The following is a 19,910-nucleotide window of genomic DNA, read 5'->3' on the forward strand; positions in this document are numbered from 1 at the left end:
CTTTAGTCCAGGTTAAATCTCAAGCAAGGGGTCCATTTTTTGTACAACATACTAGATGGCTGCTTGACTGATCTTCCGATGAGACTTTCAGGGCTTGAATTGTCTACAGGATGAATTGTCTACGGGATGTGCAAATTTGATCAAAGCAGTAAAAATGCTGACCGATATCATTTTTGAAACAACCAGAAGAACAACCAGAACTGTACACCCAAATTTCTATAATATTCTTATGAACTAGTGGTTACTGGGGTATTTGTAGCCGTACTGAGGCATGAACTCTTCCTTGATCAAGCGAGGGCTGGTAAACCGGCGGAGGGTGTCCGAGCTGCCGGCTTTATCATTAGTTCCACTGGAGCGAGAACCACCGAAGGATTGCTGCCCGATGAGTGCAGCCGTGGTTTTGCAGTCTAGAGTAGAGTCTTAGCGAGTTAACTTGGGATGGAACAGCTGAGACAAGCTTACTGATGTAGAAATTTCCTGCAGAGTAACGAAGGGCATCTTCAGCCTGGCGGATTGCACGGCGGTCCTGGGCGAAGACGGCACCGGTCAAGGCAAAGCCACCTCCCGTCTCATCCACTTTCTTCAGAGTGCAAGTCCACTCGGAATCGGGATAGACGTACACAGCTAGTACGGGACCGAAGATCTCCTCGTTAAAAAGCTTGTGGTCTGGCGTGTCCACCTGGTAAACAGTAGGGCTCACGTAGAAACCAACGGAATCATCATAGGAGCCACCAGCAATGAGTTTCACAGACGGGTCCTTGTTGCAGCTGTCAATGACAGACTTGATCTTATCGAATGACCGACGGTGGATAACAGGACCCATGAAAACCTCAAGGTCCTTTTCGGGGTTACCCATGGTGATATCCTCGACACCAGCCTTCAAAGCACTGAAAAACTCTTCAGCGCGAGACTCGGGGAGATACAGACGCGAAGTGGCAGAGCACTTCTGGCCCTGGTACTCGAATGAGCCACGGATAGTGTGACTGACGGCGCTGGGGATGTCGGCAGAAGGGTGAACGAGGTGGAAATTCTTGCCGCTGGTCTCGGCAACCACGCGAGGGAATTCACGGTAGGATTTCTTAGCAATTCCCTCACCGATTTTACCGTACAGGGAGCGGAAGACGTCGGAGGAACCGATGAAGTTCAGCCCGGCGAAATCGCGATGGGAGAGAGCAACGTCGGTGATGGTTTCAGGGTCTCCGGTCACAAACTGCACCACATTTGGAGGCAGACCGGCCTCCAACAGGATCTTGTAGACGAGGCTGCTAGCGTAAACATTGGACGGTGAAGGCTTCCACACCACCACGTTGCCCATCAGAGCAGGACCGGATATCAAGTTTCCACCAATGGCAGTGAAGTTGAAGGGAGAGATGGCGTAGACGAAACCTTCGAGAGGTCGATAGTCCAGGCGACTACAACACGAGTTAGCTATTTCGTCTTTTATCAGAATGAAGCCGACTCACCTCCACATTCCATCGCTGCCACGAGTAGGCTGTCTCTCAAGGATCTCAGCGGCAAAGTTGCAGTTCAAACGGAAGAAGTCCGCCAGTTCAGCTGCAGCATCGATCTCTCCCTGCCAGATGTTCTTGCCCTGTCCTAGCATGGTTGCCGCGATCAGATCGTAGCGGTAGGGTCCAGTGACCAGCTCAGCAGCCTTGAGGAAAATCGCAGCCCGGTCAACGAACGGAGTCTCCTCCCATTCTCTTTTTGCCTTGAGGGCCGATTCAATTGCGGCCTTTGTCTGCTCCTTGGTTGCGAGAGGGTAGTTGGTGAAGACGGTGCCATGCTCGGCAGGTAAGGGCTGGTCCCAGGACTCTGCGCTCTTTTGAGCGACTCCGTCGTAGACGATGTTGCTCTGGACGGGCAATTGAGACCGAAGCTTGACCAAAGCTTTCTCGAGCTTGTTGCGCTCCTCAGAGCCTCGCTTGTATGTAGGCTAGCCACTTATTAGTACCAGTGCAATTGATAGATCCCAGTATAGAACTTACGTTGGGTTCGTTTCGCGGGTCCGGGAGACGGAAAGGAGCTGTGGCCTTGCCTCGGACTTGTATTGTAGTCCTTGCAAGATTGAAGCGTGAGTGAGGCGTAAAGCGCCGCGCTGAGGGCATGCTCATCCGCGCGGAGGTAAACATGGCCGTTGTGTTGGGTGGTGAAAGCAGTGTCGTTGAAAAGATATTTCGATTGCAGCACGCTCTTTATCAAGGGACCACTCCAAGGTACCTCGGATGGATGGCCGGGAAAGTACATAGATACCCCGCCATACTTCGAAGCTATGATGCGGATGATGCGGAGGCGATAAAGCTCCGTGGACTCGGGAAACGCAGCACCGGGAGGCGATCCGATGGTCCAGTTCCCCACCCGCCTTACCACTTGGAGGAGATAAACGTAGACAGAATTGATCTTTGAAAGTGGATACTCAAGTAAAGCATCGCGACAGAAATTGTCGAGTTCAACAATAAACGACAGAATGCAGCATAGAGAAGAGCGGAGCTGGAACAGCTCACTCATAAAACGACTAGCGGGCGACGTGGGTGCCGCAGCGGTGTCTGCTACATTGGTAGCACCAGCAGTGACCGTTATTGACCGGTTGGTTGTGATTCTGATCAAGAAGTGCTAGTTCTGACTTCTCAGGGCACTCGTTGAGAAATCTTCATCGAACCAACCTCTGGTCCGCGGTCTACGCAAACACGCATTCGCGGCATTAAGAAACCCTGCGCGATTTGTCTTTCAACTCCCATTCGGTATTATCTGGGCACTTTATGGAGTAACATACACCGTCGCTAATGGAACGGATACAATCGGCCATGAGTTCAAGGCGTCGGCGACGGGCATGCTCACCTTTGTGTCGACGACAATGGTGAATGTACCAATGGGAGTGTGGAAGGATATTCGCTTCGCCCAGATGTTTGGCTTGAATGCTACGAGAGCAGGAGTCACGCTACCTCCTCTGGTGCAGAACCGCGGTGTCGCGCGAGCAGCCACGGCCGTCTTTCTACTTCGCGATAGTGTGACTATCTTTGGTTCCTTCACGCTGGCACCTCGATTGTCAGAAATGATCCCAGACGATCTCACCGCTCATCCACATGCTAAACCGGTCATATCGCAATTGACAGTTCCGGTCCTCACTCAGTTGGTGGCAACTCCTCTACACTTGCTGGGTCTTGACTTGTACATGCGACAACACGCCGTGTCCTTTGCCGACCGGTTGGTGCAATCTCAGCGATATCTGGTTTCGTCAACAGTGGTCCGGTGCATTCGTATCATCCCAGCCTTTGGATTTGGATGTCTTGCGAATATGGAGTTACGATCTTTTTTCCATAACAAGGTCAATACATGACAAGTATTACGCGTGACGAAAGACGGCTTCTCCTAGTTTCATAGATCTCCTTTTTTCTATTTCAAGCTTTCTATCTACTCAATGTCTTGTGTCATTAACATGCTCTGTCGTTTCCATTAATCGAGCCAGCGTCACGGCCTCTCGAAGGGCACGTCCAATATGACCACGAACACCCGCTTCCTCCATAACCATCAACCCCCCAATCGTGCATCCTTCGGGGGACGTCCCTTGGTCCCTGAGTACGGCCGGATGCATTCCTCCCTGCAGCATCGTGGCAGTTCCCTGCATGGACTGGAAAATCATGGTATGTGCCAGATCCCGGGGAACACCGACCGCCACGGCGGCGTCAATAAGCGCATCACAGATCACGGCGAAGAAAGCCGGTGTGGACCCTCCAACAGCGGTCGTCGCATTCATTAATCTGGGCTCGATTTGAACAGCGCGACCAATCCTCTCGAAAATCTCAGTTGTGATTTGGAGATAGTGCTCGGGCGGGGTGGGCACGGAGACTTCGATTGCAGTCAGGGATTGCGAGACTTGAGCGGCGATGTTGGGGAGCGTGCGCACCACCCACGCTCGCCCCGATTTGTTGGCTGCGGTCGTCTCGCTTCCGTAGATGGTCTGCTCGAGTTTCTGTCTCGTCCAGCCGGCGGCGATACTGATCAAGAGTTTATCTTGCAGTGCCTCGCGCAGTGAATTCTGTGTCAAGACATTCTCAATATCGGCGGGGTCAACACCCAAGATGATCACGTCGGACTCCCGTGCGGCCTTCACGTTGTCGCCTTGATAGATTGACAATTCACCCAGGTGGCCGGAGAATCGTTCTTTTAGCTTTGTTGCCGAGCTTTCACTGCGTACGCAGGCGATGTATCGAGTGAATAGAGGCTTGCCTTGCGTCGAATTGAGCAAGCTATCGAGAATAGCACCTCCCAAGTTTCCTAAAAACAGTGAGCGATGATTGCGATTGCGGGATCAGGGTTACTCACCACATCCCAAAAGGCACAGAGTTGAGCTTTTGATTTCAGCCATGATTGGCAATGTCGAGGGTGAATCAATGAATCCGCTGATCCCAAGGTGAGGTTTCTGACACGCGATTGTTATCGCGATAGCCAAAGACCACCCCGCCTGATAAGATGTTGTCGCCCGCATCGGAAGGGTGCCCGATGTCAAGTGGAGTAGCGCGGCTCCGGTCTCGATTGGACGGTGTCTTCTCCTCATCGCGTGGGTTCCACTCGGCGAGGTTCCCGATGATAGCACGATCGCATGTCACCCCGCAGTATACACTCGTGCCACGTCTATCTCGCATCGGATACCGAGTCCTGGCAGATGCATGCTATAGCGGGGTATATATGGTAGCACAGACAACAAACAGTGAAACAGAATCGGGAGAATCTTTTCGTCCCACTCCATAATGGGTGTATCCAAGTCCGACGCGATCGTTATCGTTGGCGGAGGCGCCTTCGGCCTCTCTACTGCTCTTCATCTTTCCCGAAAGGGGTATACAAATATCTCCGTCTTTGAGAAAGATGACCACATCCCTCCCCGATTCTCCGCGGCCAACGATCTTAACAAGATTGTGCGGGCTGAATATGAGGATCCGTTCTACACCGACCTGACCATTGTATGACCGCGCCGTTGCTCCGTTCAGATAATGGAATGCTAATTGTTGATTGTCCTTTTCTAGAAAGCAATTGCGGCTTGGAAAACTCCGCTTTTCGCACCTCACTTTCACCAGACTGGTTTCTTGCATTGTGTGTCTGGAGCAGCACCGAAGAAAGCCGCTGAGACCCTGCAGAGATTCCGGGCTTCCGCAGAGCGAAATCCTCAAATGAAACTCCATGTCGTTCCCCTCGAAGGAGTGGAGGATATACGTCAGGCTGCTTGGCAGCTTACCGGCCAACTACCTGGATGGTATGGATATTTCAATCGCTTCGATGGCTACGCCCACTCTGGCAACGCCCTGGCAGCAGTATACCGCGCGGCCCAAGCAGAAGGTGTACGCTTCTTCCTGGGCGAGCAAGGCGCAGTCGACGAAATTGTCTACGTGAGCGCCTTGACCGGACGCAAGTGCGCTGGCATTCGAACAAAGAACGGCCGTTTTCACCCTTCAGCTCTGACCGTCGTTGCAGCAGGTGCTGGTGTCGGGCGTCTGGTCCCCCAGCTCGGTACTCAGGTTGTTGCCAAGTCGTGGTCTGTTGCCCATGTGCATCTGACTGATGAAGAGACGTCGGCTCTTCGTGGAATTCCTGTCACCTACGCCCGCGACCTGGGCTTCTTCTTTGAGCCCGATCCCAAGACGAACCTGCTGAAGCTGTGTCCCATGGGTGGTGGGTATATCAACACTGATCCAAAGACTGGTGTTTCACATGCACCAGACACTTTGCAGGAGAGTGCTTTCCTGCCCGAGGATGACGAGAAACAGCTGAGGAAGCTCCTGGCTCAAACACTCCCGACTCTGGCAGATCGGCCTCTTGTGAAGAAGTCTCTGTGTTGGTTTGCTGACACCAATGACTCGGATTTCATTGTTGACTACCTTCCCAACATGTCCTCCTCTATCATTGTCCTCTCTGGTGACTCAGGGCATGGCTTCAAGATGTTCCCTATTGTGGGGTCCTTCGTCACCGATCTGCTTGAGGCCCCCGATGATAAGCAGTCTGTTGTACGCTGGCGGTGGAAGGAGTCTGACCCTGATGCAGGCAAGGGTGACTGGGGAGGTGACGTTAGCTGGCGTCTTGGAGAGTCCAAAGAACTTTCCGCAATCATGCCGCCAAAAGCTTCGAAACTGTAATGGTTGCTTGATGTACAATGCTATCAGCTGGAGGTGCTGTTAGTAATTGCTACCTAGGCAGTCTACTACTTGAATGCCCATTTTATCCCGCGGATCAGGTGCTTATACGTGGATACTGGGTCTAACATACGGAAAGAGCCACCTACTAAATCTTTAATATAGAATTACAGTCTATTGGGATAATAACAAGGCTATCTAGCGGTAAACATGTAATCTTTAACTTCGTACGTCACATTCATGGGGTTGAGCTTTTGACACTGCGGAAGTAGCCTCGAGATATTGTCAACTTTCAACGTGAAATACTCTTAAACCTGGCTCAAATAAATATAGAAGACATACCAGCCGCCCAAGCTGGGAAGATGTAACCAGATGAAGAGGATAACTACGCGGTGAATCGCCGAGGACCGATGCAAAACGCAAGGATGGATGGTCTGGTTGAAGAATAATAGAGCTCAAGGCATTGCCACAGTAATCTAAGAAACATGCACGCCATTCATGTTGGGCCCATCTCTCCAGTTCGCCCCTTCTTTCTGGATCACCTCTGCATCATGACTAAAGAGCCATTTCCTCCGGTCGCCATAGCCCCAAAAGACCGGGTTCTCCACCGCATCGAGAGCCAACTTCTTGTCCCGGTCCTGCTGCTCCTGACCGTCGTCGACATGGAGGATATACTGGTGCTCGCGAGTCTTAGCCTGCACCAGGCTCACCCGCGGCATGCGGATCTGCTCGTACTGCTTTAGGGCCGTGGCCATGTCCATCTCCTGGGCGAGCACCTGCCGCAGGACGGCGGCATCCTCGAAGGACTGGGCAGCGCCCTGGGCTAGGTAAGGCAGCATCGGGTGGCAGCTGTCGCCCAGCAGCACGACCTTACCTGAGGGGTGCGTCCAGCGGGTGAGGTTGGGCAGGTCGCACAGGCGCCACTTCATGAAGTCGCCGGTGAGGGCGCAGAGCTTCCGCACCTGGGGCTCCCAGCTAGCGAAGCGCTCGGACAGCTCGCTGTTGTCTCCCTTGACGACCCAGACCTCGTCCGTGGTCTCGTTGTGGGAGGTGGCACACACAACGATGTTGTACATCTCGCCGTTGCGGATCGGGTAGCCGACCAGGTGCGCGTCCGGGCCACACCATGATGTCGTGCAGGGGTCGCGGATCAGATGGGCCAGGCTTGGGTCGGCCAGCAGTTTCTCGCCAGGGATGAGAATCCGATAGGCGACGTCGCCCGTGTCCCGCGGGACGTCCGGCTGACCGGTAAGAAGGGGTCGGCAGATGGACTTTATGCCGTCCGCGCCGACGATCAGATCAGCCTTGAAGGTCTCGCCGTCCTGTGTGGTGGTGCTCGGTGCGTCGAAGTCGTAGGACGTAACACGCTTGTTGGTAAGGACCTTGACGCCGGCGTTTAGGGCCGCATCGAGGAGAGCGGCGTGCAGGTCTGCTCTATGGACAAGCCAGTAAGGCGCCCCGTGTGTCTCGACAATATTGTTGAAGGGCAGGTTGAAAATGGTGCTGCCATCCTTCCAGCGGATGAAGTGATATCTCTGTGAAGTCGACTTCTTCATCCTCTCCAGATCAACGCCCCATCGCATGAGCAACCGGCTCGAGTTGGGTGGGATCCTGATCCCCGCTCCGGCCTGCGTTAATCTCCAGTGTTAGTCAATTGATGTCTTCAGTTAGATCTGGCATGTTTAAAAAGCATCTGCTGTTGGATGGCTTACCTCTGCGAACTCAGGAGCTGCATCAATCATTGTGACCTTGTGGCCATCCGTCTGCAAAGCCAGTCCCGCCGCGAGGCCGCCCAAGCCGGCGCCGACGATGAGAACGTTCAATGATTTGGAGGCGGGAGTCATTTTGTTATTTCGTCGGGAGAGAATTTCTCTGAGTTGTGGTTGTCTCCCAGCCTGCTCAAGTAGGTCATCCAATGTCTCGATTCGCTATCTTAAACAAGAGCACTTTATAGAACTCATGAGGGCAAATTCGACCGACGAAGATCCGCATACGCCTCTGGGACCGTCTTGTTTCTCCGACCATGATTCTCTGCATTTGCGGATCCGCTCCCTTGGATTGGGGTTGGCTATCGGAAGACTGCACCCGACGGGTGGCGGTCTCGACCCACCCTCTCCGCACTTGGCCGGTCGTCGGAGAGCATCCTAGTCGGGCCAACTCCAGCCGATTGCTTCTATTTGCCTACTAAGCGCGCACTTGCTACCCAGCGCAGCCACAGCGAAGACGAGCAATATGGGACCAGGACATCACACACTCCGGGAATGCGGCTGAAGAATGACTTGTGTTCAGAATTTGTTTTATTGCATAGTCTAGATGGATACGAAAATTAAAGGCATTTCACAATCGTGAAGCAGAGCGAGTGCTATCTAGGCAAGGAATTTGGTGATGATTTCGCAGAAGTCCTCGAAGCCATCAATGTAGGGAACATGCCCGGCACCCTTGATAATCTCCATCCTCACGGGCACCTTCTTTCCACAGCTCCAGAGGCTCTCCTCAATAGCCTGCCGCATCTCCTGCATCTTGACTGGAAGGTCCGCATCCTTCTCGCCGGCGACAATGAGCGCCTCTTCACAGGCGTATCCCACCTTCGGATATAGCGGCTTCAGGTCGAAAGACGGGCCCCCAAGGGCAGCACAGCACGCCTCGAGCCCCTGAACTGTAGTTGTAGCCATGGACTTCTCAATCCTCGCCGTTTCCTCCGGATGCTTTGCCATCCAGTCTTCACCGAACCACCGCTTCCTAGTGTTTGAGAGGTCCTCCGAGATGGAACCCGACTGTTTGACGGCGCTTACCCGCGCGGCAAAGTTATCGGGGATGCCCGCCACGGCCGGAGAAGCGGCGATGGCGTCGGCCACGACGATTTTGTTCACGATGCCCGGATGGCGCGCGGTGAAGTACACGGCCTTGATGCCGCCCATCGAGACGCCGACCCAGGCATGCAACTTGCTGATTTTGAGGTGTTCGAGAAGGTGGTAGACGTCGTCCGCCAAGGTCTCGAATGTCATGGAGGTCAATTCGGCTTTAGTAGGCGCACCCGAGCGTCCATGCCCCGGGTCGTCGTAGCGGAGGACGCGGAAGTCTTGGTTTTCCACCACAGGCACGACGCGATCCCACGAGGTCAGATCCTCGGCCAAGGAATTGGAGAAAAGGACCACGCGATCCGAGGAACTGCCGGACGACAGGGTATAGGCCATCTGTCGCCCGTTTGGGAGCGTGAAGGACTCGCTTGTAGACGACATTATGGCAATTTTTGCGTGCTGCCCTGCCTCCAGCTGACAAGCAGAGCCAAAAGCCGTGAGAGGTTGTAATGACAGAGATTCTACGAAGGTGTGAATTACGATTGGAAAAGAAACAAGACTGGATATCAGTCGGCCACTTCGCCGGATACTTCCATGTGTTGTCGGCTCCGAGAGTGGGTCATGTAGAAGCTGTCCCGCCTCCGCACGGTTCCCGGGACTGATCAGCGGGGAATGAACCGGGACTATTAAGTCCGTGCTATCCGCCTATTCCAACGTGCATCCGGGTCATTGCTCCGACGTTTCTTTGACTCCGCAGTACTCGCATAGGCTCCCTGTCAATTATCCTACCATCCACGTAAAAGAGAGACCGAGTCGACGACCGTGTTATCGGACGCGAGACGGAAGTAGCGGACCGCAACCCATTTTTACGCGATGACCGAGGCATCGGCAGCAGCACCGCCGAAACGCCGGCTGAGGAGGATCCCAGACGCATCGCGGAAGCGATCGGCGTATAGCTGTAAGTCTGCGTGTTTGCAGCCCGCCTTATTGTAGGCGAGTATGAAGTGACCCGGTACTGAAACCTGCGTGCACTAGGCGACTTCTGTCGAAAGGTAAGCTCACCGATGTTTCGTGATGAAAGAGGATCAGGGTCAAACCCCTGTTATCTCCAGTACATGCAAGGGCTGTAGGCTGATACCTGATGCCGACAGCGACGCTGCAAATGTGTTCGACAACCATCAGGACACGGATGTGTCATGTGCCAGGACCATAAACTGGTATGTTCTTATACACTTCCGCGAAAGACCAGGTTCTACGGCAGCGTGGATGACCTGAGTGATCGGTAAGAAGACATTTGTGCTACCTTCACCTGCGGCCAGCCTGTATTGACGATGTCTGCAATTCCACTTTAGATACAAATGCTTAGAGGCCATTGTACGAGGTGCATTTCCCAATGACGGCATCTCCACCGTTCCGGAGCTCGTCCGGCTGGGAGAGCGCATGGGATATGCCATGCCGGACCTATCTCAGAAATCAGGGGAGTCACCCAGGATAGAGGAGCTGGTGAGAGATTTCTCCACCGAAGCTGGAGACCAGGGCCTTGCTGGGTCAACACAGCGTGCCTCTTCACTGCCACCAAGAACAGGTGCCGTGAATGTCCATACTGAGAATGAAAAAAAGCACTCTTCGAGCCAAGTCCAGGAAAACAACTCCTGTACGGATGAGACTGTTGGACTCATTAGAGACACCGCCGGGCGAGAACATTTCATCGGCCCGTCTGGAAGCCTGCAGTTTCTGGGCCAGCTCCGGAGGTTACTTCTTGTATCCCGCAGCGAGGATGTCGTACAGTCCCGGGTACCCGCTCGCCTTACGGCCACGTTCACCGATGAAGATGCAGCGCAAGCCCTGGAAGCAGATGGTGACCAGAGTGAGCTCGCCGCTTTGCCTTCCGGAGACATTGGCAACGGTGCCAAGGAAGGCCAGGAGATTGACGAGCGCTCCCCTGCCTCCTTGGGTTCTACTCTTGTCCGGGACTTTTCCAGCATTCCCGTCAATGACATCGACGAGATAAGAAAGCAGCTTCCGCCTCGCGACGTTCTCGATTCTCTGATGCGAGTATATTTCAAGAGCGTCCATCCGGACTTTCCCTTATTCCACCGCGGTACCTTCGAGGAAGAATACGAGACCTTCATGTCCAAGGGGCGGTACTATCATCACCACGCTCGAGCGGGTGTACATTTACCTTCTCCCACCTTACCTGAACCAGGCTGGTTAGGCTGTTTGCATATGATGACTGCCTTCGCCTCGCTAATTGGCTCTGTCGATGTCGCTACCGAGCTGGATCTTACTGCCCTCTGTCGCCATTGTGCCAGCCTTACCCGCCAGCTCCTGCCTCAATTTATCTCAAAGTGCACCCTCTCCAACGTCAGAGCCCTCCTACTTCTGTCCCTTTTCCTTCATAATCACAATGAGCGTAACGCAGCTTGGAACCTGGTTGGGACTGCCATGCGCATTTCCTTCGCCATGGGTCTGCACCGTGCCAGCGAGAACGGGTCGCACTTCCGGCCCATGGAAAGGGAGGTGCGTAAACGCGTCTTCTGCACGCTCTACGCCTTCGAGCAATTCCTCGCGTCCAGCCTTGGGAGACCAAGCGGGTTCTACGACTTCGAGGATGTAGAGATAGTCCCTCCACGCGAGGGAGTCCTGGATAGTGGGCAGGATGAGGACGACGAAGTCATGAAACTTTCGCTGAGGCTGCAAGCTATCCTGGCCAAGGCCAGGGTATCCCTTGCCGTCAAGACGCTAGCTGTGACCAATGAACGGAGCAACATCGACGGCCTGGCTCGGCAAGAGCAGTCTTCGAGGGAGACGCTGGGGATCTTGAAGGCGTGGAGGGGCGACCTTGCCGCCCACCACATGCTAAACATCCCGTTGATCGGCGAGACAGATGATCCGCTTTGCCAGGACATCGAGGAGATGCCGCGAATGTCACTCCAAGATCTCAAGGCCATGATGGGTTGGCAAAGCAGACCTCCACTTCGGGTGGCCCTGGTCTTGCACCTCCAATACAGGTACATTGCCGTCCTAGTGACCCGATCTTCTTTGCTGCGATATGTCGCATCCGCGCAACGGGGTGAATCGGACCATGCAGCCCTGCTCAACCGGAACGAGGCCAGAACCGACCCGTATATCGGCTCCGCAGGAGAACGGCTATCGGACATCTGCGTCACGCACGCCGTGCAGCTATGCCGGCTCATCCTGCTCGCAGACTCTTTTGGCTTGGTGAATGGCATATCGGCCATGGATGTCTTTTACGCCTACTGCGGCGTTATGGTGCTCATATTGCGGTCGCTACGAATTTCTAGCTCTGCAAGCCACTACCATGACCAGCGCGAGGCGCACCTGCAGCTGGAGTTGCGCAAGCTGATCGCACAAACGAGAGAAGTGCTTATGCGTGTGAACAAGTGCAGCACGATGAAGCGGTTCGCGCGCGTTGTGGCTGCCTTCGAGGATGGATCAAGGCAGGATAACATCAGGCCTGCTGATGGTTTGGCCAATCGGTCAACGGCTAATGGCGCTCTGTTTGAGATGGGAACGGCTTGGCAGGCGTCTCGCGGCCCTCGCGGCCGGTTCAACGATTCTATCCACGCCGCCTTAGATGGTGGGCGGGCGAGCAACCAGACAATACTTCCGATTGCAGAAGCATCGCTGGACACCTCCACCCTGTCAGTCTCGCAGCAAGAACCCCTTAGCTTCCAGCACGGGCATGGTATCGGAATTGTGCCGAGGCTCGGTATATCAGACCCCTTCTGGCAGTCAAACTTATTGACGTCCTTTGACGGGGAGCCGGAGGCAAACGGCTGGATGATGGACCCATTCCTCGCGATGGACGGAACCGGCGTCGTGGACTGGGGCGATATTGATTCCCTCTTATCACGGAACCCGGGCCAATAGTGGCTTGGCCAAGGCAAACTACCTGTAGTATGGTATATGGTCTAGGGCGGAGGCAGAGGCTGTGAGGCAATAGTGTATACATAGGGGGCGTAAGTCTGCTAACACGCTAGTGCCGCGTCACCTAACCAAAACAACCCACTATCTTTATTTACTAATATCTCAATCAATATGCGTTCTTTTGGAACAGAAATCAGTGGAAATCGCGCGCGAAATGCAGAGCTTTCACCTACTACGCGTTTTGCTATATAATACGCGCTTAAATTAGGTATATCGCCTTCTAAAATCGCGCAAGACCATTATGTGTCTCGCTATACGGTCTACAACACTAAAGCTCGCTTCTAATAGTATAGTTTAATTAAATCAAAGCCTAGAATTAGTCGCCCACCAAAATTTAGTGCTCAAACTAAGCGCTATATCTTTCGTTTAGCTCGCAAACACCCTCGGTGGAGCTATAAAGCTATTATCGCAAACACCCCTAATTCCCCGTTACGATCGACTATACGAAAGATTCTAAAGCACTACGGTCAAACAATTTTATTGAATTTTGGTTAAAATATATATGTTTGGTTATACTAGGTTAATTACATAAATAGTGGGGAATCTTGGGTGTTAGCAGACTTATTACCTATGAGTGTACTACGTAATCACACATTGTTCGGGAGCAAGCATCCGTCGGCCCACCTACCCCATACTTCCCCACATCAGATGTGGATCCAATGGAAATGCATCACACGGAATGTCAATCCACATTTTCTAACACCCGGAGTCAAGTCCGTCAGCATGCACCTCATTCAAGTTGGACTCGATCAGTTAGCCTATTCGCACAATATGCGAGCCGGAAGTCGCATTCTTTTTTTCTAGCGCCCTCCGCGACGTTCCCTAGGACTACATGTTCTGAAAGAACAGAACTTTAAAGCTCTCCAAACCATCTGCTCGCTACACAATTACTGATTGCGGACACAAATTGATCGTTCAAAATGTCTCAAGCCAACGGCGTCCATGTCAGCAAGTCTGGTACTTCACTGGCAGCTCCGCAACAGTTATTCATCTCGGGAAAATACCAGAACAGCCAGAGCAAAGAGACCTTCCCCGTGAAGAACCCCATGACGGGCGAGACCATATACGAGTGCGTCTCCGCCTCTCTGGATGACTACGCCGCCGCCATCGAGGAAGCACATGCAGCCCAACCTTCATGGGCCTGCCTCGGCCCGTCGTCCCGGCGGTTGATCCTTCTCAAGGCCGCCGACATTATGGAGACGTACATCGACAAGGACGCGCCGGCAATCCTTTCATCCGAGGTCTCGGCCACCAGGGGATGGGTCAGGGCCAACATTCTGTCCACAGCCGGCATCTTTCGCGAGACCGCCGCCCTGGCGACGCACATCAAGGGAGAGATCGTCCCCGCAGATCGGCCCGGCACCACGATCCTAGTGAGCCGCGAGCCCGTCGGCGTGGTCCTGGCCATCAGCCCCTGGAACATGCCTGTCACGCTGACGGCCAGGGCGGTCTGCTGCCCTCTGATCTGCGGGAATAGCGTGGTCCTGCGGCCGTCTGAGTTCAGCCCCAAGTCGCAGCACCTCGTCGTGCGCGCTCTGACCGAGGCTGGACTGCCAGCGGGGTGTCTGCAGTTCCTGCCCACAAGCACCGCCGACACGCCGCGGGCGATCGAGTTTGCAATCCGGCACCCGAAGGTGAGCCGTGCAAACTTCACGGGTAGCGACCGCGTTGGCCGCATCATCGCCGGGCTGTCGGCATCTTGTCTGAAGCCGTGTGTGTTGGAGCTAGGCGGCAAGGCGCCCGTTGTGGTCCTGGAGGATGCCGATGTGGAGGCCGCCGTGGAAGCAGTGATATATGGTGCGATGTCCAACAGCGGGCAGATATGTATGTCCACGGAGCGGGCGATCGTGCATCGTTCCCTGGTAGCGGACTTCAAGGCCCAGTTGGTGAAACGGGCGGAGAGCCTGCGGGTAGGGAACCACCTGGAGGATCCAGAGGTGCAGCTCTCGGGCCTCTTCACTGCTGCCTCCGCCGAGCGCGTTCTCGGCCTGATTAAGGGCGCCGTCGACGCGGGTGCCACGCTCCTGGCGGGCGACCTGGCTCTTCACGGACCGTGCCGGACGATCCTGGCCCCTCACGTCCTCACGGGCGTCACGCGGGATATGGACCTCTTCCACCGGGAGACGTTCGGCCCTGTGCTCTTTGTGTCCGAATTCGACACAGACGACGAGGCCGTCGCGCAGGCCAACGACAGTGAGTTCTCGCTGTGTGCCAGCGTCTTCTCGCGTGACGCCCTGCGCGCCATGGACACGGCCAAGCGGATTCGGACAGGGAGCTGCCACGTCAACGGGCCAACCGTGTACATCGAGGCGCCGTTACCCAATGGGGGCGTAGGCGGCGCGAGCGGCTACGGCCGGTTCGGTGGTGTGGCGGGCATCGAGGAGTTTACGGAGAGGCAGATCGTGAGCTTAGCGAGGCCGGGGATGAAGTATGCGTTCTAGATAGCCACTTGTCTAGGAGATGTCGGTATAAGCTGGTTGAAAGTCAACATTTCTTGTCCAGATTAATCTACATGGAACTATCATCATCTATGGAACAGAACAAACCCGTTATATGATTCCAACAAGGACGAACCGAGCTTCTCAGGACGCTCAACAGAACTTGTTGCCGGACGGTTCAAGAGCAAGATCCCCTTATAATTATATTTCTCGAATGCGGGTGCGACGTTGCGTGATGCTTCTCTGGATCCTCCATCACGTCGCTGTCTGCATCTGATGGGGTCAGCATAACTTTGTCTACGCACGCCGGCGAGGGTAAACGCTCGACACTCCCGATCCTTTTTCATATAGGACTGCGGGTGGGCTCACTGGGGATAGCTTCTTTTTTCGTGCTCATGTTGAGACGTGGTTCTTAGGTAGGTTCTTAACTACAGGCGTCAACTCTGGAAGTTTCCCCAGATGCAAGAAATGTGTCCAATTATAGGCAAAACCAAATTCATCCCCAGCACGTCGTTTTCGTGAGTGGCGTTCGGACGACCCAAGGACATATTCTCACTGAATACATGATGGAAGACCAAGCTATCAGCCAATTGACCAGAGTCTCTTTGGGGTCCCAGTATCCGTGAATTGTTTTATGTCGGACAGTTGTCCGAATGGGTCCAGGACCCATTTCCCTGGGAATGGGCGGGGAAACCCCAGAAATATCGGATGGTTGGCTCCGATCGGATATAAGTCGTCTTCGGCAAAATAGAAAGCAAGAGCTCCTGGGGAGGTCCGCCTAAGAATCCCGAGCATTGCAGGATGTTGATCTTGCCATTCGCCAAGAGCTAGGATGGAGAGGGGAGAATGAAGTGTGTTTATTAAGAGCACACGTTGTTTGCAGGCCGTTGCTTTCTTCCACGACGAAATCTTACCATATTGCCTTTCTCTGCTTTCTCCCCTCAATCAGCCCTGGACATCCTTTTCCTTCTGCCCTTCCCCCACACCATCATGGGCTCGCTATATTTACCGGGGATGTCTCGTGCGGCGATCCAAGATAAGGAGACCAAGGCCATCTCCGTCGCCAAACGCCCAACTCCAGACCCCATCGGCACCCAAGTCCTAGTCAAGCTCCACTACTCCGGTGTCTGCGCCACGGATCTCCATCTGGCCCGTGGAAATGTCCCCTACTTACAGCCCAAGGTCTCAGTAGGCGGCCATGAGGGCACGGGAGTGATCGCCAGCCTCGGCCCCGACGTGGACGCCGCGGAGTGGCAAGTCGGTGACCGAGTAGCGGTACGGTGGGTGCACATCGTCTGCGGGAAGTGCGAGGTGTGCACGACCGGCTATGAGAACCTTTGCTCAAACCGGAAGCTTGCGGGCAAGGACGTCGAGGGCACCTTTGCTGAGTACGCTATCGCGGACAGCGCGTACATGGTTCGCCTGCCGGCTGGGGTGAGCGACGCTGATGCCGCTCCGATACTGTGCGCTGGTGTCACCGTCTACAAGGCACTCAAGATCGCCAGCCTCCGGGTGGGCTCGTGGGTCGCTGTGGCGGGGGCCGGTGGCGGCTTGGGCCATCTGGCTATTCAATATGCCCGTGCCATGGGGCTCAAGGTCGTGGCCCTGGATGCTAGGAAACGGGATCTCTGCCTGAGCTTGGGCGCGGAAGTGTACATAGACGTGCTCGAGACGGACGACTGCGTGGCCCAGGTTATCAAGGTCACGGATGGGGGAGCTAATGGCGCATTCATCTGTGCCTCTTCCGGCCAGGCCTATGCCGATGCCGTCAAATTCCTGAGACGGGCCGGCACCCTGGTGTGTATCGGCCTCCCCCCGAAGCCGACACCGCTCCCCCTGGGCCCTGCAGACTTCGTTGCCCGTGGCATCAAAGTCATAGGCACATCCACGGGTGACCGCCAGGACACAGTGGAAGCCCTCGCCTTTGTCGCCAAGGGCCAGGTAAAACCGCAGTTAACTGAGAGAAGGCTGGAGGATATTGAGGAGATCTTAAAGGAGATTGAGAATGGGACTATGCAGGGTAAAGCTGTGATCAGGATAGCCTGACTTTACCGCCCCGAGGCACGTTAGAAGGTAGCATTGGTTCGTGAAAGGCCATGTCAATCTGAGACCTCACCGCTCCACGCCTGTCCAATGCCACCTAAAAAGAAAAGCGGTTCCACGTGGAAAATGGTAGGGCGACTGCAGTGGAGCTCGCGGGTCACGAATCGGAAGCAAAAACATCCTTGGGGCTTTCGGCCCGTCTCCAGGACAGGATCTAGTACGATAAGAAAGCTGCATAATACTCTCACTAATGTGGCTACGTATATAAATTTACAAGAGGCTGAAGGTATACCCTCCATATTAGTCATATTCCCGGGCTTGACGGCCTGAGAGGAAGAAAAGTGGCTGTGAGTGTAAAGTAGAGCGGTGTATATTGATTCTCAAAGTGCCTAGTATAAGGACAAAGTGTCAGAACTACGGAGTAGCTTATTTAGATATATAGCATCTACATCAGGACGTGGTATGTACTATGGCTTCGGTTGAATTTATTGACAGATCTCAACCCAACCATAGCTGTGGATGGGGTAGAGTTCAACTCATTTGACAAAAAGTGACTAAGATGAGATTTTACCGGAGAGCCGGAGATCTCTGGAACTAGAGCCAACATGAACTCCAATCGTGGTACCCAGCTTGCAGACCTCTTTCCATTCCTGCGAAACAACATCCCAGATCGAGACGTCTCGGCGACGCAGCTCAAATGTCACGTCTTTAGATTGTCCTGGTTGCACCATACTTTTATTGAATCCGCGCAGCCGATGTATGGGCTCGTCGTTCCCAAGATTCAAATATAGCTGTGCGACCTCGTGACCGTCAACATGCCGAGTGTTTCTGATGGTTACGCTGACACGATAAACAACGTCCCAGGGACTCGGATTTCCAGGAGGCATATGAAAAGCCACGCACAATCTTTCTCCGAATTAGACGGAATTTTCATTTAGTAAAAAATTGATTCAACTGTGTCATTGATTCCATTTAACCGAAAACTTTAGAGCTATCAGTTCCGCAGTGCCAGTGTTGGATATGGAGGACGATACATTAAGCCTTCGAAGATATGTCTTGCTACCTGATGGATTAACTCGAATAACATGTAATGCATTAGGTTGAGAAAATAATTCTATTGGGTGCATCTTTCTCTTTATAACTTCTCTTCGCGTTTTCTTAGATGGCATCTCGTGTACAATATTCCTTGGACTTACCGTCCCGGGTGGAATACCTCAATGGAGCCTCCACCAGCGCAAATGCTTTCAATGACAGCAATATCTGCTATTGCTTCACGAGCTCCTGCTTTCTCGTCATGTGTAGCGCCAGCGCAAGAACCCAGGAACGCTTTGACCTCCTCATAAATACCTTCACCCACAATCTCCTCATCAACTATGGCCTTGCCCTCTAGGTTTTCAAGGACAATCCGTTGAGTATCATCTTTACCATCCGCGCCCTTGATCGTGAGGGCGCCTTGTTCGCCAACGAAGATGAACTCAAAGGTGCCCTTGGTAGAAGCAAAACAGAAGCTTAGAGAGCCCGACGCGCCGTCATCAAATTGGATCGCCGCGTTAACGGTATCAACCGGAGGCAGATGAGGATAAGTCTGGCGGCAAAGGCTGACCGTCTTCGTGATTTCACGCCCGGAAACATATCGAATCAGCGCGACAAAGTGCACGCCGCCATCAAGGATGAACCCTCCCTGGTACTCGGGTGTCTTGCGCCACTCGGTCTCGTACCATTTGTTGTCTCCAGGCTGAATTTTGCCCCAAACACGAGCGTGGACGTGGTTAAGCTTGCCGATACGGCCGTCGGCCACGAGTTCACGAGCACGAGTAAAGGCGCGATCGTAGCGGAATTGCTCAGCAACTGACAATATCAGTCCTCGAGAGAGATAGTCGCGCTCATAGTCTTTCACCAGCTCAAGCGCCGACTTTGTGTCTTTTGCAACAGGTTTCTCGCACAAAACATGCTTGCCGGCAGCGAGGCATTTTCGAACCACGTCTGGCTGGACGAGAATTGGTAATGCAACGATCACAGCGCCGATATCCGAACGCTGCAGCAATGCCGCAAGCCCCTTTCCTTCGGCTTCCAATTCATCGGCATAGACATCAATGTTCGAAATTGCGGCGCCCAATTCGCCAGCCGCTGCGAGGACGGTCTGTGCCGACCGAGCGGAGCGTGAATACACTGCCAGCAGACTCGCCCGCAATCTCACCAACGCAGGCAGGTGAGCTAGAAGCACTTATTAGTACACGAGGAAAGGTGTTGAGAGCAATATGGTTCGTGCGAGTTACTTACCCTCTTTGGCAAACAAACCGGCTCCGAGTAAAGCGATTCCAGTCATGGCTTCGTGATTGAAATCAAAGTGGTATAATTTTGTTTCTCCCGTTAGAATCAATGGTCTCTTAAACTACGCCCGGTCAAAGCGGTTATCGATAGCCGGCGCAATTTAGGCAAAAAGTTCAGATTTGCGAATCTCGATGTAAAGATGTAGCAGGGACGGCGGCATCTGCCGCCGAAGTGGGCCACCCCGCATTCCGGTTTCGGCACGCGGGTTTTACCGTGCCAAGGAAAGA

At 53.9% G+C, this 19,910-nt stretch overlaps 10 protein-coding genes across 10 annotated transcripts; 5 read left to right on the forward strand and 5 right to left on the reverse strand.

The window, feature by feature from the left end:
* Positions 1–234: 234 nt before the first annotated feature.
* Positions 235–2,132, reverse strand: N7498_004585 (uncharacterized protein; the record flags this gene model as incomplete). The annotated part of the gene is made up of 4 exons (XM_058451647.1): positions 235–407; positions 463–1,412; positions 1,464–1,936; positions 1,989–2,132. The coding sequence occupies 4 exons, from the start codon at positions 2,130–2,132 to the stop codon at positions 235–237; spliced, it is 1,740 nt and encodes a 579-aa protein (XP_058308185.1).
* A 335-nt stretch (positions 2,133–2,467) lies between these two features.
* On the forward strand, positions 2,468–3,337 carry N7498_004586 (uncharacterized protein; the record flags this gene model as incomplete). The annotated part of the gene is made up of 2 exons (XM_058451648.1): positions 2,468–2,586; positions 2,632–3,337. 2 exons carry the CDS (start codon positions 2,468–2,470, stop codon positions 3,335–3,337), a joined length of 825 nt encoding a protein of 274 aa, XP_058308186.1.
* A 78-nt stretch (positions 3,338–3,415) lies between these two features.
* N7498_004587 (pyrroline-5-carboxylate reductase family protein) lies at positions 3,416–4,366 on the reverse strand (the record flags this gene model as incomplete). The annotated part of the gene is made up of 2 exons (XM_058451649.1): positions 3,416–4,275; positions 4,324–4,366. The coding sequence occupies 2 exons, from the start codon at positions 4,364–4,366 to the stop codon at positions 3,416–3,418; spliced, it is 903 nt and encodes a 300-aa protein (XP_058308187.1).
* Positions 4,367–4,748: 382 nt separating this feature from the next.
* N7498_004588 (NAD(P)/FAD-dependent oxidoreductase) lies at positions 4,749–6,125 on the forward strand (the record flags this gene model as incomplete). The annotated part of the gene is made up of 2 exons (XM_058451650.1): positions 4,749–4,958; positions 5,022–6,125. The coding sequence occupies 2 exons, from the start codon at positions 4,749–4,751 to the stop codon at positions 6,123–6,125; spliced, it is 1,314 nt and encodes a 437-aa protein (XP_058308188.1).
* A 473-nt stretch (positions 6,126–6,598) lies between these two features.
* On the reverse strand, positions 6,599–7,966 carry N7498_004589 (uncharacterized protein; the record flags this gene model as incomplete). Its single annotated transcript, XM_058451651.1, has 2 exons — positions 6,599–7,750; positions 7,835–7,966. 2 exons carry the CDS (start codon positions 7,964–7,966, stop codon positions 6,599–6,601), a joined length of 1,284 nt encoding a protein of 427 aa, XP_058308189.1.
* A 522-nt stretch (positions 7,967–8,488) lies between these two features.
* N7498_004590 (uncharacterized protein) lies at positions 8,489–9,361 on the reverse strand (the record flags this gene model as incomplete). The annotated part of the gene is made up of 1 exon (XM_058451652.1): positions 8,489–9,361. The coding sequence occupies one exon, from the start codon at positions 9,359–9,361 to the stop codon at positions 8,489–8,491; it is 873 nt and encodes a 290-aa protein (XP_058308190.1).
* Positions 9,362–10,372: 1,011 nt separating this feature from the next.
* Positions 10,373–12,814, forward strand: N7498_004591 (fungal specific transcription factor domain-containing protein; the record flags this gene model as incomplete). The annotated part of the gene is made up of 1 exon (XM_058451653.1): positions 10,373–12,814. One exon carries the CDS (start codon positions 10,373–10,375, stop codon positions 12,812–12,814), a length of 2,442 nt encoding a protein of 813 aa, XP_058308191.1.
* A 977-nt stretch (positions 12,815–13,791) lies between these two features.
* Positions 13,792–15,312, forward strand: N7498_004592 (uncharacterized protein; the record flags this gene model as incomplete). Its single annotated transcript, XM_058451654.1, has 1 exon — positions 13,792–15,312. One exon carries the CDS (start codon positions 13,792–13,794, stop codon positions 15,310–15,312), a length of 1,521 nt encoding a protein of 506 aa, XP_058308192.1.
* A 987-nt stretch (positions 15,313–16,299) lies between these two features.
* N7498_004593 (zinc-dependent alcohol dehydrogenase) lies at positions 16,300–17,355 on the forward strand (the record flags this gene model as incomplete). Its single annotated transcript, XM_058451655.1, has 1 exon — positions 16,300–17,355. The coding sequence occupies one exon, from the start codon at positions 16,300–16,302 to the stop codon at positions 17,353–17,355; it is 1,056 nt and encodes a 351-aa protein (XP_058308193.1).
* A 1,189-nt stretch (positions 17,356–18,544) lies between these two features.
* Positions 18,545–19,678, reverse strand: N7498_004594 (Gfo/Idh/MocA family protein; the record flags this gene model as incomplete). The annotated part of the gene is made up of 2 exons (XM_058451656.1): positions 18,545–19,566; positions 19,633–19,678. The coding sequence occupies 2 exons, from the start codon at positions 19,676–19,678 to the stop codon at positions 18,545–18,547; spliced, it is 1,068 nt and encodes a 355-aa protein (XP_058308194.1).
* Between the last annotated feature and the right edge of the window lie 232 nt (positions 19,679–19,910).

Source organism: Penicillium cinerascens (genome assembly GCF_028974065.1).
Source record: "Penicillium cinerascens strain IBT 15544 chromosome Unknown contig_5_segment0_segment0, whole genome shotgun sequence".
NCBI lineage: Eukaryota > Fungi > Ascomycota > Eurotiomycetes > Eurotiales > Aspergillaceae > Penicillium > Penicillium cinerascens.